This window comes from Camelus dromedarius, chromosome 10 (genome assembly GCF_036321535.1).
Source record: "Camelus dromedarius isolate mCamDro1 chromosome 10, mCamDro1.pat, whole genome shotgun sequence".
Classification (NCBI taxonomy): Eukaryota; Metazoa; Chordata; class Mammalia; order Artiodactyla; family Camelidae; genus Camelus; species Camelus dromedarius.
Window position 1 is genome coordinate 60023835 of NC_087445.1, and position 16236 is coordinate 60040070.

At 36.0% G+C, this 16236-nt stretch overlaps 1 protein-coding gene across 1 annotated transcript; it reads right to left on the reverse strand.

The window, feature by feature from the left end:
* Positions 1-1247: 1247 nt before the first annotated feature.
* On the reverse strand, positions 1248-14448 carry ZNF883 (zinc finger protein 883). The gene is given in 4 exon segments (XM_064490425.1): positions 1248-1391; positions 1393-2892; positions 13263-13348; positions 14366-14448. Coding segments are annotated over 2 exon segments (1110 nt in total). The 5' UTR covers positions 2419-2892; positions 13263-13348; positions 14366-14448; the 3' UTR covers positions 1248-1307.
* Positions 14449-16236: the final 1788 nt, after the last annotated feature.

The window sequence follows — 16236 nt, forward strand, 5'->3', positions numbered from 1 at the left end:
AACATTACTAGCTTGTATCTTTTTTCTCTTATTGAATTATCTGGGATCTTTAGAACAATGCTGAGTGGTGACACTGACCATCATTTGTCTCATTCCTGCTTCTGATAAGAACGTTTTAGTTATCTGCAGTGTTTGGTAGGTTTCTGGTAAATATCATTAATCAATTTAAGGAAGTTTCCTTCTGTTCCTAACTTTAGAAAAAAACATCAATGCCTGGAGAATTTTGCCAAATGCTTTCACAGCATCTAGTAAGATACATTTTTTATTAATGTACATTTCTACTTTTGAACTAGTCTGGAAGTCCTATGATAAATCACAGTATTGATTTTACTAAACTGTTAGATTTGACCTGTTAATGATTCAATTAGAATATTTAACTTCCCTTTTATCTGTATTTATGTTCCTTTTCTTACTCCTAGATATTGTGTTTTCTCCTTTTCCCCCCATCATCCTACTTGCTAGAGTTTGTATATTGGCTTATCAAGTGCACTTTTTGTACCTAGTTCATTAATGTATTTTTTTTTAATCTTTATTAATGCATTTCTTTTATTTTCTTTGGATTTATATTGTTATTTGGTTTTCTATCTTTTTTAACTGAATGCCTATGTTCCAGTTTTATTATTTTCTAATAACTGATTTTTTTCTGTTTGAATATATTCTTTAACACAAAAATTACTCAGAAAAATGTTTTTAATTTCTAAATAACACTGTGGTGCTATTTTTAGTTGTTCATTTCTTTCATCTCATTGTACTAAAAAATAAACAGGGAAAGCTTGAATGTTTCCCTCAGGGAGAATTTGTTGATATTTTCTTTGTAGCCATATATGTACTATATAGTCTATTAAAAATATTCCATGAATACTGGAAAATAATGCATATTATCTCTGTGGGGGAAAGCATTCTTGTCTATGGCTATTAAATAAACTTGTCAAATTTTAAAATTCAAACCCTCCATAACAGTGTTTATTTAGTATTTTAAATGAGAACTACTAAAAAGACATATAAACAATTTTTATCACCCCTCTAAAACTTCTGTGTATCTGAAAAGGCTTTTAGTATAAGTAAATATATACATTTATAATAAATTATCTCAAAAAATAATTTCCTATATTTCTCTGAAAAACAGACTTTAGTTTTGGAAATAAACAGTTCCATGTAAGTTTTCATCACAATAACACATTTTTCAGATGAATTATAAGAACACTGTTTCTTCTCAGTACAAACATTATAATACTGAGTAGGTGAGTATTTTGCCTAAAGTTTTTCTTGCATAACAATCCTAGAGTTGTTTGTTTATTTGTTTTTTACTACTGCGAGTGCTCAGAGGTAAGTGATGACCTATGGCTGCACACTTTCCCACATTCACTACTCTGATAAGGTTTCATTTCTGAAATGAGTTCTCTGATGTCGAATTAACAATGTACTATGACAAAAAACACCACCGCATTTATTACACTGATAAGGTTTCTCCCCTGTATGTGTTCGCTTATGTTTAGCAAGGGCTGAGCTTAAGCTGAAGGATTTTCCACATTCATTACACTGGTAGGGTCTCTCTCCTGTATGAGTTCTCTGATGTCGAATTAGTGATGTTCTGTAGCAAAACAATTTTTGACATTCATTACATCGATAGGGTTTCTCACCAGAATGTATTTTCAGATGTTCAGCAAGGTGTGTACTTCGGCTGAAAGTTTTTCCACACTCCTTACAAACATAAGGTTTCTCTCCAGTGTGAGTTCTCTGGTGTTCAGTAAGATGTGTGCTCCGATTGAAGGTCTTTCCACATTCATTACACTCATAGGGTTTCTCTCCAGTATGGATTCTCTGATGTTGAATGAAGGCTGGAGTATGGCTGAAGGCTTTTCCACATTTATTACATTTGTAGGGTTTTTCTCCTGTGTGAATTCTCTGATGTCGGATTAGTGATGTGCTGTGGCAAAAAACTTTTCTACATTCCTTACACTGGTAGGATTTCTCCCCAGAGTGTATTCCCTGATGTTCAATAAGATGTGTGCTCCGGCTGAAAGTTTTCCCACATTCCACACATGCATATGGTTTCTTTCCAGTATGAATTCTGTGATGTTGAGTAAGGGCTGAAGTATGGCTGAAAGCCTTCCCACATTCATTACAAGGATAGGGTTTTTCTCCAGTATGTATTCTCTCATGATTTCTAAGGGATGATCTATGACTAAAGGCTTTTTCACATTCATTACACTCATAAGGTTTCTCCCCGGTATGGACTCTTTGATGTTGAGTAAGATTAGTGCTCTGACTAAAAGCTTTTCCACATTCATTACACTCATAAGGTTTCTCCCCAGTATGTATTCTTTGATGTTGAATAAGATTAGTGTTTCGGCTGAAGGATTTACCACATAGTTTACATTCATGTTTCTCTCTCATAGAAATTTTCTTAGATTCCATTTGTACTGAACTATAGCTTTACTTTTAAATCATTTCCAGAATAAGTAAGGTTTGAGATACAAATACATCTTTTCTCATACCTAAAAACATTTTTCATTTATAAGTTGCCTTTAAAAAACTCTACTCAAGCAGAATTTTGGTTTAAGCTCTGACCATTTGTATCATAATTAGGAGGTCTTTATCTTCTAGAAACTCTCAGTTTAAAAAGACTGGAGCTGAGATTAAATATTTCTCTCAAATCGTTATATTCAGGATCTTCCTCTTGAATTGCTTTTCCTTATAATCTAATTTTACTTGTGTTTCTCAAACTGGTTATCAAATTTCAATTCTTCTAATGTGAAGAACCATCACTGAAAAATGTTCTAACACTATGCCATGACACTATTTGTTTTTCAGAAGGTTTCTGCTTTGGAATTAATGCTCTGACTTTGGATATAGTATTCAGGATTAAACAGAAGACAGTATCTCTTCCCTCTGGAATATAAAGGGGAGAATAAGACTCACTCATTAGTTACAGAAAAATATATAATAAAAATAAAAATAAACTAGTGCTGATAAAACAAAGTATTATACAGCATAGGTTCTGATTAATATGGAAGTTTAAACAAGGAAATGATTAATATAGAAAAGCATGGTAAAAGGAATGATAGCACTGAATCAAAATTCATAGTATAATCAAAGGTAAAGATACAAATAGTAAATGAAAAATAGTCAATGATACTAATTCAAATAAATGTATTTGCAAAGAAGAGATTAAAAATAAGAAAGGAAAAGGAAAATGGGAGTAACAAATTCTGACAAGCAGATAAATGTCATCTAGTAGGAGACAGAAAAATTGAAGGTTTCAGTCATAGTAGCAACATGAAAAATGTGCAGTATTTTAAATGAAGTGCTTGTTCATTTCATCTAAAATGGATAATAGAATAAAGCTATCAAATTCAGCAAGAAAGTATAATATAAAGAACATGGGCCAAGATTGGGATAATATGTAAGAATTTAGTATAGGAGTAAATCTAAAACATAAAAAGGAAGAAATAAAAACATACTGACATTGATTATGAGGAATTTTTACATAATGAGATTCATAAAGATACTTGGTTTCTAGCCAAGAAAGCTGGAACTAATAGTGGTAAAAATTATAGAAATACTGAAGAAGGAAAAAGATGCTACTTAGAGAAAGTTGGTGATTTAACTTTTTATCATATTGTGTTTAAAGTGATTTAAAGTGAAGTGGGACATTCAAGTAGTGATAGACTCTAAGCAGGGAAATTATGGGAAATCAAATGAGATATGCAGGCTGAAAAGAATATATCAGGGAATTAATGACATGGAAGGATTGTTTTTGAGGATATCAGAATGCATAGATTCTTTGGGATAAAAAAATCAACAAGTTTAAAAAAAAAACCTTAAAAGGGCATGCATTTGTGTTAGGGAGGAAGTGAAACTAATGGAAAAGTACTTGGAAAGAGATTAGAACAGAAAATAATCTAGTGATGTCACGCAAGCAAAGACAAAATATCAAATGCAGCAGAAAGTTTGAATATGGAAAGAACTAACAACAGGTTTCTATCAAGAAAGAATTCAGGAGTCGGGGGTCTCTTCAAAATAATTTTAGTAGAAAGATATACATTAAGAGTCTAACTTCTGGAGGGAAGGTATAGTTCAAGTGGTAGAGCACATGTTTAGCATGCACAAGGTCCTGGGTTCAATCCCCAGGACTGCCTCTAAAACTAAATAAATAAATAAATAAACCTAATTACCTCCCCCTAACCGGAAAAAAAAAAAAAAAAAAAAACACCTAAAAAAATTAAATTAAAAAAAAATAGAGCAACAACAACAACAAAAATCTAACTTCAAAGATTAAAATAGAATAGAATTGAAGCTGTTAGCTATGAGTATGAAAGTTTGATAATGAAAGGAGAGAATAAAATTAAAAAGTAAATTAAAAATAAAATATTGTTATACAAGACGTTCTTTTAAAAGCAAGAAAAATCTTTTGAATGTCTAAATTTAGAAAAGGGAGAGACTGAATTATGAAATAATCATTAAATCAAGGCCCCAAAACAAGTAGAAAAACAATAGAGTTTGGGGCACAAATAGAGGGATTTATTAACAAATGAAAGAAGGTAATCTCTTCCTCTGAGATCACAAAAATATGTGAGAAGATGGATAAAGATATGCAGAAATGAAACTGGATGTTGCTCCCAAGAGATGAACTCCATTCTCTACACAGACAAGAGGGGCTCTGCACAGTAGACACTAACCAGTACTTCCAAGTCTCCCATCCAGGACCAACATTGTCATGGTCCACCATCACAATGGACCAATGGACTATTATTTACAAGGATTTCTAGCTACTTGATTCTTTCTTGGCTAAGTGTTTTGTGACATTTCTCACTTATCCCTCTGTTATCTATTAATATGGTTCTTCCTACTTAGAAGATAACACCTGATTTAAAAAGCTGATGCTTGTATTCCTGGTGAAGGATATGGGCTTGGGTGGTTATGATGGATCTCAGAATTGTGTCCTAAATTGTCTTCAGGAACTCTGAAATATAGGACTGTTGATGCTGCTAAAGTAACATAATAAACATATATATATACACAATGTTTGAAAGGAAAGAACAATCATTTGTTTAATAATAAAAGAAATATCTTGTCTCTATGCACAAATAAAATTTAAAAAACCTCTGGCCTCTAAACTCAGAGTCCAGCTCAGATAAGAACTTGTAAATTGCATAATCCCACATATTTTGACATTTGTTGGAAAAGTCACAGCATTCTGTAGTAATTATAAAGCTATACTCATCCAATGAGCTATGGCTCCTGCAGTTGTTATCACTCCCCTGTACAGTATCTGATAATGTTCTGATTTTTTTCTTTGCCACAAGGTAAAGCCCACTGGGACATCCTTCAATGCCACTCATTCCTATAACATCAAACAAATACCTATTTACAAAGGGATCCTTCATGTGTCTACTTATGAAAGAGTAAAGATAACTGAAAATAATGAAGTAGAGGGCTAGGAAATTGTTCAAAGATGGTTCAGGGATCTAAAGTTCTAAGTTCAAGAGTGGCCAAAAGTACTTATTTGGTGCCTACTGTGGACCTGTTGAGAATATACAGAAGCAATACTGAAGTTTCCCTACAAAAACACTGAAAATATGAACTGTCTGTCTATCTACCCATCTATCTATTAATAAACTATAAATATAGAAATGTAAACTCAACTCAAGAAATAACAAAGTATATAGGTATCATAAATAGATAATGCATAAATAGACATAGTTATAACCCTACTGATGGTAGCAATACATAAAAAAATATGGGTCAATCAAAAGCAAAGTGATGATAACAGAACATATAAAAAAAGAGGTGTTAAGAGATGCAAAAAAATAGTAGGTTCTTCCTATTCATACATAATCTGGAAGAAGAGAGACTAGCACTGAGTACTAGATAGATCTGTTTACCTCAGTAAGTGGGCAGAACTCTATTGTGGGGCTAGAACTTATAACATTGTCTAAGAGCACTGCATATTTGCATCACAACATTAACTCCCTTTGGTATAACTCCACACTTGCAAGGCAAAATTAGGATTAGAATTTTGTTGCCTTTTTTCCCCTTTCTTGCCAGACAACATAAAGATCTGAATTCCTTGGTAGTTCTAGAACTCAATGTAATATAAATCCATTTTTTGTTTAACTCATCAGTCACTTATAAACTTACACGGTTGAATCTATCTCTCCACTGACTTCAACTCTCTGAATCTGCAAATATGAGGATCAGACCCTAGACGATGGGGAAGTACCACAGTGAGATTCCTCAGAGGTCAAACAGCTAATCAACTTACCCAGAAAACACTGTCTGTCATATTTCACACTGCAATACAATTTCCCTTGTGCTACCCTATATAGATAATAGAAAAGATATAACAGATACAAGGACTTGATATTTAAAAGACATGTCTTCTATTTGGAAAGAAAAATTTAATGGAGATGTGGAAGGAGCTTGAAAACAAAACAGGCAAAAGAAAGCTCTAGAAGAGTGATAAACTGACAATGAGGATATACAGCAACTTTTTTTTTTTTTTTGAGTAAAGGTAGATTTATTTAGAGAGATGCATACTGTATTGAGTGTAGGCTGTTTCAAAAGGCAAGAGAAAGGCCAGGAGGTGTGGGGGTTGGGTGCTTAGGTTAAAGTTAAAGCAGGTACACACTCCACAGACAGAGTGAGGGCATTTACAGCCACTCTTCACCTGGAGAACTAAATTCTTACCAATTCTGGCTGAGAACCTAAACTTGACCCCACACAGAAGGCCATTCCAGAAGGGCAAAGAAACCAGTATAGATTTTGGCATTTACAAGTGTCTAAAGTAACGTAATTAGGGATGGAAGGGGCCTCAAACAAATGATCAGATTCTTCCCACGGAATCTGAAGTTTTAGGCTGCATGGGCTGGGAGTCTGAAGAGCCAGGCTGAAAACCTCTGAATGTCAGAAGGAAATCTCCCACAGTTTCTCGGGGCTGAGGAGACAAAAAGCTACCACATTTTCAACTGAGTGCCTAGGAGGGCCATATCCTAGGAAAAGAAGCAACCAAGAGGTAAAATAAGTTTTATCAAAACTGCAACCCAGCACTAACTCAGTTTGGCTGAGGTGATCCTATCTACTTTAAAGAGAGAAAAACAGAACTCTTCCTGGTGAAAGATAACATCAACTTGAACCTCTATGGTAATTTTATCGTGATGACAAGCACATAATAAAAGCTTAGAAGACATACAAAGTGTCAGTACCACTGACCAATAATCCAGAGAAAACAAAATAGAAGGAAGACAAAGTAGAATGAAAAAGTTCAATAGCAATTTAAAATCAACCAGAAGGGATCAAATAAGCATTTAGGACAGAATACCTGAAATTAAGAACTCAGTTACATGGGTATATCAACAGATTGGGCTGAGAGAAAGATAGATCAATAAAAATACACATATTGAAGCACAGAGCTTAAAAGAGAGAGAGAGAGAGAGACTATTGATAATTTAAAGAAGGATTAGAAAACATCACAGCCAAGAGAAGTCTAAAAAGACATGATGACTAACTATAACATGGGATCTTGGATAGGATCTTAGAACTGAAAAAACAAATTAGGTTAAAAACTGAGTTAATCTGAATAAAATGCAGGCTTTAGTTAACAATAATGCATCAACCTTAGTTCATTAATTGTGACAATGTACCGAACTAATGTAAGATGTTAATTGGGAAAACTGGCTGTGAAATATATGGAAACTCTGTGTACCATCTTTGCAATTTTTCTGTAAATCTAAAGCTATTCTAAAATAAAAAGTTTATCAATGAAAACAAAAAGAGCTTTCATTATATTTCAGTTAATCTCCTGTTTCACCCCAACGATTTTCCTATAACTTATGTTTTCCCTTTTGACCATCATTTAGCCTTGTCTTATGTTTTATTTCCTGATGATGCAGTCTATATAGTTCTTTTTGTATCTTTTCATATAAGCTTATCTCTTTTTAAAAAAAAATTAGAACATAAGAGGCTTGTGAGACTTAACTCAAGAGGCTTAACATGCATATAATGGGAGTCTCAAAACAAGACGAGATAATAGAAATAATATAATATTTGAAGGAATAATGATAGAAGATATTTCTAACTAATGAGTTATAGATTCAAGAAGTCCCAAACCATAAGAAAAGTAAATACAAAGACAAGCACACCCAAGGGTATCACAGCCAAACTTCTAAAATCAGAGACAGAGAGACCAATCTTAAAAGCCATTTAAGAGACAGGTGTGGCACTGTCAGCTGCAATACTCTCCTGACTTCTCAACAGCGGAAGAGAACTGACTGAAAAAAATCCACATTTGGGGATGAAAACACTCAATAATTTAAAGATGCCAGTTCGCTTCTGTTATGAGTTAAATGCGTTCTCCGCCAAAAATGTATTATACAGGTATCTCCTAATCTCTAGTACCTCAGAATATGACTTTATTTAGAAATGAAATCATTGCAGAAAAAACAAGATGAGGTCATAGGGTAGGACTCAATCTAACATGACTGGTGTCCTTACAAGAAGATGATCATGTGAAGACACAGACACACAGGGAGAACACCACATGACACTGATGACAGAGATTAAAGTTATGCTGCTGTAAACCAAGTAATGCCAAAGACTGCTAGCAAACCACCAGAAGCTAGGAAGGATTCCCCTACAGTTAACAGAGGCAGCATGGCCATGCCAACACCTCGATTTCAGACTTCCAGCTTCCAGAACTGTGAGACAGTATCTTTCCATTGTTTTAAGCCACTGAGTTTGTGGTACTTTGGTACAGCAGCCCTATGAAACTAATACATCCCCAGCTTAATATACATAATATATATTTCTGAAAAAGAAAAAAGATGCGGATGAGGGGAGATTTGTCCATATTAGATATCAAAACATAGAGCAATGTTAATTAAAAACTGTATTACTGATACAAGGATAGACTGAAGGAATAATACAACAGAATAGAGTCTAGAAATAGGCCCATTCTCTTACAGGGACTTAATAAATGACAAACAGGGCATTTTGAAAATTGGGAGAACGTTGGAAATTCAATAAATGATTTGTGACAACTGGCTTATTCATCTAGGGAAAAAAATAAACTTACCACCACTACCTTACAAAAGTAAATTATAAGTTAGTTAAACATTAAAACTAAAATTATAAAATAATCAGAAAAATACTAGAATATTTTTGTAATTTTACAGTGAGAAAATCCTTAAAAATATATAAAACCTGGAGGTTATGTAGGAAAAGAATCTCAGATTTGACTACACAAACAGGGCAAATTAAAAGAGAAAAGTCACACTGGAAGTATTTACAACTAATAAAACAGAAAAAGAACATTAGTTATATAGAGTTTCTACAAGTCAGTTAGGAAAAAATGTAACACAATACAAATATGGACAAAAGATATGAACAGGAAATTTACAGAAGAAATACAAATGGCCAACATATAACAAAATTTTCAACCTCACTTTTAATCATGTAAGTGAAAATTGAAAATGAGATAGCATTTTTCAAACATCAAATTGGCAAAAAAAATGTCAAAAGCATATAACATCCAGTGCTGTTTAAGTATGTATTAAGCACATGCTCTCATACACTGTTAGTGGGCTTTTAAACTGAAACAGCCTTTGTAAGAGGATGGGATCTTTCCTGGAAAGGGCACTTATTTCTATGTATTAAAGTCACATTACAGTCATATCAGGTTCATGACAATAATTTATTTTTATTTAAATTATACATATTAATAATAATTATGTTACCTGCAAGAATTAACTCACAGAACCTCATGTTTCCCCTATTACTACATTCATTATACTTCAATGTTCTACTTCCAATGTCTTGTCTTACACTGTAACAGTGATACAAACTTATGTACTCTTTTGTCCTCCGGGCCACACATAGAACCTGGCATCTGTCACACACTTAGTAAGTATTCCTTGAACAAGTGAATGAATAATGTCTTCTCTTGAGTCCCAATCAAGTGGTCTTTGTACTACAGCATGCTGCTAGTTAAACTTGCTATCTTAAAGAGGTGGGATTTAAGACATTATTTTTTCATATGTCTCAACAGTTCACGAATATGTCCAGACTGCCTCATGATATTTCTATAAAGTTCAGAACTGGGTAGGATTTAGGATCCTAAAATATCATTTAAGTGGGCCCCCTTCCTCTGTGCAGATCTATCTACAGCTAAAACATTATTAGTTACATTTTTCAATTCAAGACTTCTGAATGTCTTCTAACTGCAAACCAAAGTTAGAGTTAATGTTTCTTGTGGTCAGCTCTTAGGGTTCTGGGCAAGGACTATAAGCAGTGTTTTTTTTTAACCCTCATGTACTTGGCAGAGTGCCCCTCACACAGTAGATGTTTTAATGAGTACTTGTTGATTAACATTCTGTAAACTGGTATGTACTCCTTTATCAGTTTAGTTTCTGGAAGCCTGCCTGTCAGAATTCTACACTATACTTCTGCTGTTGCTGCTGAATCTGTGGCTTCTGGATCTGAGCAGCCAGACAGAACCCATGATTACCCCTTAAAATGTAATTCTAGACCCTGTCTCTCTTCCTTCCTGGTATGCTAGTGACCTGACATCCATTATTAAAACAAACAAACAAAAAAAACAAAAAAAACACCTTGTGGTTACTATGCTCTCCAACACATAACTCCAATCATCCAGGGAAGGTTGCATGGCTGTGCTAATCTTTGCCAACACTTCAGACCATCTAACTGTGAATTCTTCACTTTTTCAAGGCTCACTCTGATGTTGTTAGAGCAGTAAAGACAAGAAGATGAACACAAGGACCAGATGCTAGAGGCTCTTGCTTTCTAAGCCTCACAACTGATGTCATAATGCCAGTGTATTTGAGCTAGAAAGAGGCTCAGGAAACATTAGGATTAATATCCTTAGTTTCCCCAACACCCAATTCAAGGCGACAATCACAAGTGACTTGCCTAAAGTCACACAGTTAGCCACTGGTAGGGTAGGACTACAGCCTCTCCCCTATTCTTGAGTTCAATGTTATTCCTCTCCATTTAAAAATAATCCAAACGCTACTTCTGAAAAGAAAATAAAAAGAATGGCCCAAAGAATAATTTTGAATTATTACTCTAATTCATAGAGGGAAAAAATGATTTTTAAGTCATTGGTTCAGAATTCTGTAGAGAGATTTTACTGAAAAAACAATGAGCCATTCAGGTCACTGTGAGTCTTTATGAAGACATGAATACATTATAAGTTAAATGTTTAACTAATATTACCATGATAATGTATTAATTTTAATCAAACAGGCACATAACTATAAACATTTAAAATGGAAAGCCTCATAGTTGACAAATGCAATTTATTGCCTGTAAAGCAAAGCTACATTTACTAATGACACTGGAGTATGTATACAATTGAAGTGAGATCAAGATATATTTAAATGGTCTAAACCCAGACTAAACATATATATACCAGAACTTTGAGAATTGGCCAAGATATCTTTTCTTAACATTCTAAGTTTGAAAATGAGACAGGATCTTGGAAAGGGGTGAGAAATAGAACAATAGGAAGAGATATTCATGAAAAGGAAGGAAATCCTATGTGTTTAATTCTCTTCCAATGGGGTTACAGTTAAACTCTTAACAGAAGTCCCTTGTAACTCAAGGATGATAATAGCATAATATATTTGTAAAGATTTCTTCTAGAGCAAATTGGTGTTGATGGGTATTAGGTCATTTATAATTTTTAATAATCTGCATTTGAATTTTTCTATTTTTCTAGGAAAATTAATGTTGTCCATACATCCAAATAAATTTTAAAAAGAATATGAATGACAGATCAGGAATTTTGCCCAATGATTATGCCAGGCACTGTCCTGCATAGGTGAGATGTGGGATCTAATGTACAAGTAACATTAAATTGGCCAAAAATCAGAGCACAGACCTTTTGTCTATAGTACCAGGAGGGAGGACAGACTGTGGGAATGCTTCCAGGAAAGGTGGTGAATGTGGTGGTGAGAGACTTTGGGCATTCTTTACCGCTTATTCTCTTCTCTCAGTGAAACGGGAAGCAGGATTATCAACTGAGAGTGAAGATGGGGGAGGAACTGAAGGTCGGATGTGAGTGAAGTGTCAGATGGTTAAAGAGCAGGAGAGTGAAGGAAATAAGGAAATCAACTTTCACCTGGCTTATTGCCTTAGCTTCCTAACCAGCATCGCTGTGTCTACTCTCAATCCCCTACAGTCTATACTGAACAGAGCGCCCAAAATAGTTCCTTTAACATACAAGTCAAATCATGTCACTTCTCTCCTCAAAATCCTCCTATGGAAATTGGTACATTATACCTCGATGGAGCTGATTAAACAATAACGACTACAACCACCTCCCTGTGGCCTCCCTTCTCACTCAGAGTAAAAGCCAATCTCCTTGACATGTCCTACACAGCCCTGTGCAATCTGAACTCCTCTTCCTCTGTCATCTCAACCTCTACCTTGGCCTTCTTGATTTTCTCCATACAGGCTAAGCACATTTGTACCTCGGGGCCTTTGCATTTGCTGTTCCCTCTGTCTGGGAACTTTTCCCCTCCTGGATTTCTGCAAGGCCCATATTCTCATTTTCTTTAAGTCTCTACTCAATGTCACACTACCAGTGAAGCTTTCCTTGACCCCATATACGAAATAACAGCTGTTTCAGGCCCTCCCTAACATCACTGCTATAGTGCTGTTTCTTCCACTAGTCACCATCTGACCCACTGTGTATTGTTTATTGTCTGTGTGCTCATCCTAGACTGTGAGTTCCATGTAGCCAGGGACTTTGTTTTCTTCACTGCTGTATCTCCTGTGCCTCAAACATTACCTGGCAAAAAGCAGGTCTCTAATTAATAATATTCAATGAACGAAAAAAAAATTTCCTCCCTCTGGACACAGAGATGACATTTCAGGAGAGAGATGTCACTTGTATGCTTTATGTGTACAAATTTGCCAAATAGGCTCAAGAAAGTATGCTATCTGAAGTTAAGTGTGAGATGGGAGACTCTGCTGTTTTCAGTCTCAAATGTCACATGGCTCTCCTAAATGAGCATCTTGCCAGGCTAAGAGTTATTTTAATGTTTAAAGAATGTATTTGGTTACATTTATATCATATAGTACTGCAAAGCTATGTACACATAACATGTACACATAAATTATAAGCAATTAAGAGAATTTCAAGAGATATTTAACTACATGTGATAGTTCAAACTGCAGGTGTTAATTTTAGAAGTGAAACCCAGCAAGATACAAAAACATTAAAAAGTTTTGCTCACCAAAGACTTGTATTGAGGGGTCAATGGTCAGGTCCTCCTTCTTAAGTCCATCTTATCTAATCAAGTAGAAACCTGAGAAAACAGAGCTGAAAAAGGAAAGAGATCCTAAAAAATCAGGATTGTTTTATGGGAATCCTGTCTGACCACCTGGATGTAGCCCACACTCTCCCTAAAAAGGTCAGAATGAGTCTAGGAACAGACTCCTTTCCGGCAGAGTACAAAGAGAAAGGCCACTAACATTGCCATCTGGAGCTCTGATCCCATGTCTATAGCACTGCAGTGTTCAGGGGCACAGTTCCAATCTTGCAATCCAGAAACAGGGTTAACTCCAAAGCCCTGGCCTTCCCAAGAACAGACATCTGGTATATCAGCCCCCTCCTGTCTACTGATAAAAAGCGTAACACCTGTAAAACATCTTAAGTTGTTCACAACTCATTCACAAATGCCAAAAACAACAATCAACTGCTCTTCATAGCCCACAGAAAGTAGAGAATCAATTCCACAGCTCTTTACAGAATAGTCTTCAGAAAATTAACAACAAAACAAAAACCATCTCTAGAGGAGGTGCATTTCAGGGAAAGAGCAAAGAACTGGATGTCAGGAGACCTAAATTTAGGGCCACTAAGTTCACAGATCAGTTTTCCTGTAATTCCCTGCCTAGATCTGGAGTGGCCGCCCCTCGCCTTCGTGTATTTGTCTGTCGGATTGATCCCATCAGAGACAAAGCCCAAAAGCCCCAAGCTCTGTCGTGATTCCCCACCCCGTACGCCCCCCACCCAGCAGTGAGAGCTCAAACCCTTCGTCCTTAAGGCTGGGATGCACAACCAAGGCTCTGTCTCCCTGTAACCCAGAGACAGCTCTAAGCAGGCATAACTGGGATGCGGGGTCCAGGTCACTACTCCGCATTCGACTCCAACGCGAACCAAACACCAACCCCGCAGCACTTATCTCCGCCTTTCTTTCGCCCCCGCCACCAAGCTCGACCAATGCATTCTCAGGCCTCTCCAGCCCCTCCCCATCCCTGGGGGCGGGTGTTATTCCTAAACAGAGCTCCCTCCCTAACTCCCACCCGCGTGCAAGGGTAAAGTTTAAAACGAGCTCACCAGCTACACCGAAAAACGAAGAACTCGGTCCACCTCCAGCCCACCTCAAGCCAGGAAATGCGCAAGCGCCCTCGGCCGCTAACTACATTTCCCAGCATGCTCTGCAAAGGCAGGGCGCCTGCGCACAGACTCTTACTGGGCTTGGGCGTTCCCACCTCCTTGCAAGTTGCAAAAGTGCGTTTCACCGTCGTTATTTAAATAAAAAAAAAAGGTTTTCCTTTCGATATAGACAAAAAGGAATTTAAAGGGATGCAAATTTTTCGTTAACAAACGTTTTCGCTCTTACACAAAAGTAACATCTGTTCATTATATCAATAGATGATTTATAAATAACCTCTCATGCAACAGATAAGCAAAAAGGACAGAAAAAAAAAAAATCCCAAATTAGATGGAATTCCATAAGAGAGAGAATCACTATTAACATTGTGGTGCACACAAGCATTCTAAAAAATCTTTCTGACGCCCCAACTCGTCGTTAGGTGTGTGTGTGTGTGTGTGTGTGTGTGTGTGTGTGTGTGTGTGTGTGTGTGTGTGTGTGTGTGTGTGTGTGTGTGTGTGTGTGTGTGTGTGTGCGCGCGCGCGCGCGTGCGCACGCGCGCTTGATTCCAACCAAAAATGAGGTTATACTATACGATAAATTTTTTTCTAGCCTTTTTTGTCTGTCTGTTAGGAATTTAGGTTAAGTTCATTTTAATGCTACCAAAAATAGTACTTTTTGATGACTCCTTGTACTTTAATATGTGCCCTCCACATCTGTTCTTATGAATAATGTCCAATAAATGAATTTAATTAAAAAGGAATGTACATACCTGTTTCCTATACAAAGAACATATAGACTGCAGAAAAGAGGTAAGAAAACAGAACAAAATTAAAATCAGATAAAAGCCCAGATACTCAGTATTATACAAATATAGACTATTTCTATGCATGTATGCAAATTATATACAATTACATACGCTTAAGTATGTATTACATATTTTTAAAATGAAATCGTTTATTAAGAGATACACACTTAACACGTATTATATATACTTTTGAGATTAAAAATAGAGCAATGTCATATACTGAAAGTACTTTTTAAATTTCTTGGTAGCTATTCCATCATATTTTTAAGTATTACTCTGTCAATGATATGAGCAGTTACATGCATGGGGTAGAATAATATTGGGCCATTGTAAATTAAGATGGAGTAATATTGGGAAAAATGTGTTAAAGCTCGGTGTTACAGCTCACTTGTAACAACAACCCGGATCCCGGCGACAGACCAAGACTTGGAGAACTCAGGTTTGTTACGCTAACCGGCCCAGAAAAGTTAACACTTCAAGCTCTGGACGCAGTCCATAGCTTTACACAAGCCTTTTATAGGCTGCCAGTTTTACACTTTGCAACATTATATGCAAATAAAGTACAACAGAAGTTGGCCAACCAGGAACAAGCTTTGTACAAATAGACCAATCAGGAGTGAGCTCCATGCAAATTAAGTACTATAAATGGACCAATCAGAAGTTAGGGAAGTGGACCAATCAGAAGTGTGAGTAATAACCAATCAGGAGTGAGAGTAATAACCAATCAGGAGTGAAGGAAATAACCAATCAAAAGTGAGCTCAGGGAACCAATAGAATTTTAGGTGTAAGTTAGCCGCTTTAGAGGCAAAAAGTGAGATAGAGTCTCTGGGCCAGGGAACCGGAAGGTGCTAAGAGGAGAGCAGTAACCCTGTCTAGGGCTCCTGCCGGTCTTTTTATGGGGCTTCCTGCCTCAGTAACCATTCCATCTGTTGTGTATGGTCTTGACATTGCTTCCCTGTCTAAGTGTCCTATGTAAGCAGGATTTAATCAAGGCACTTGAAGTGAATTTCTATGTGGATTTATTAA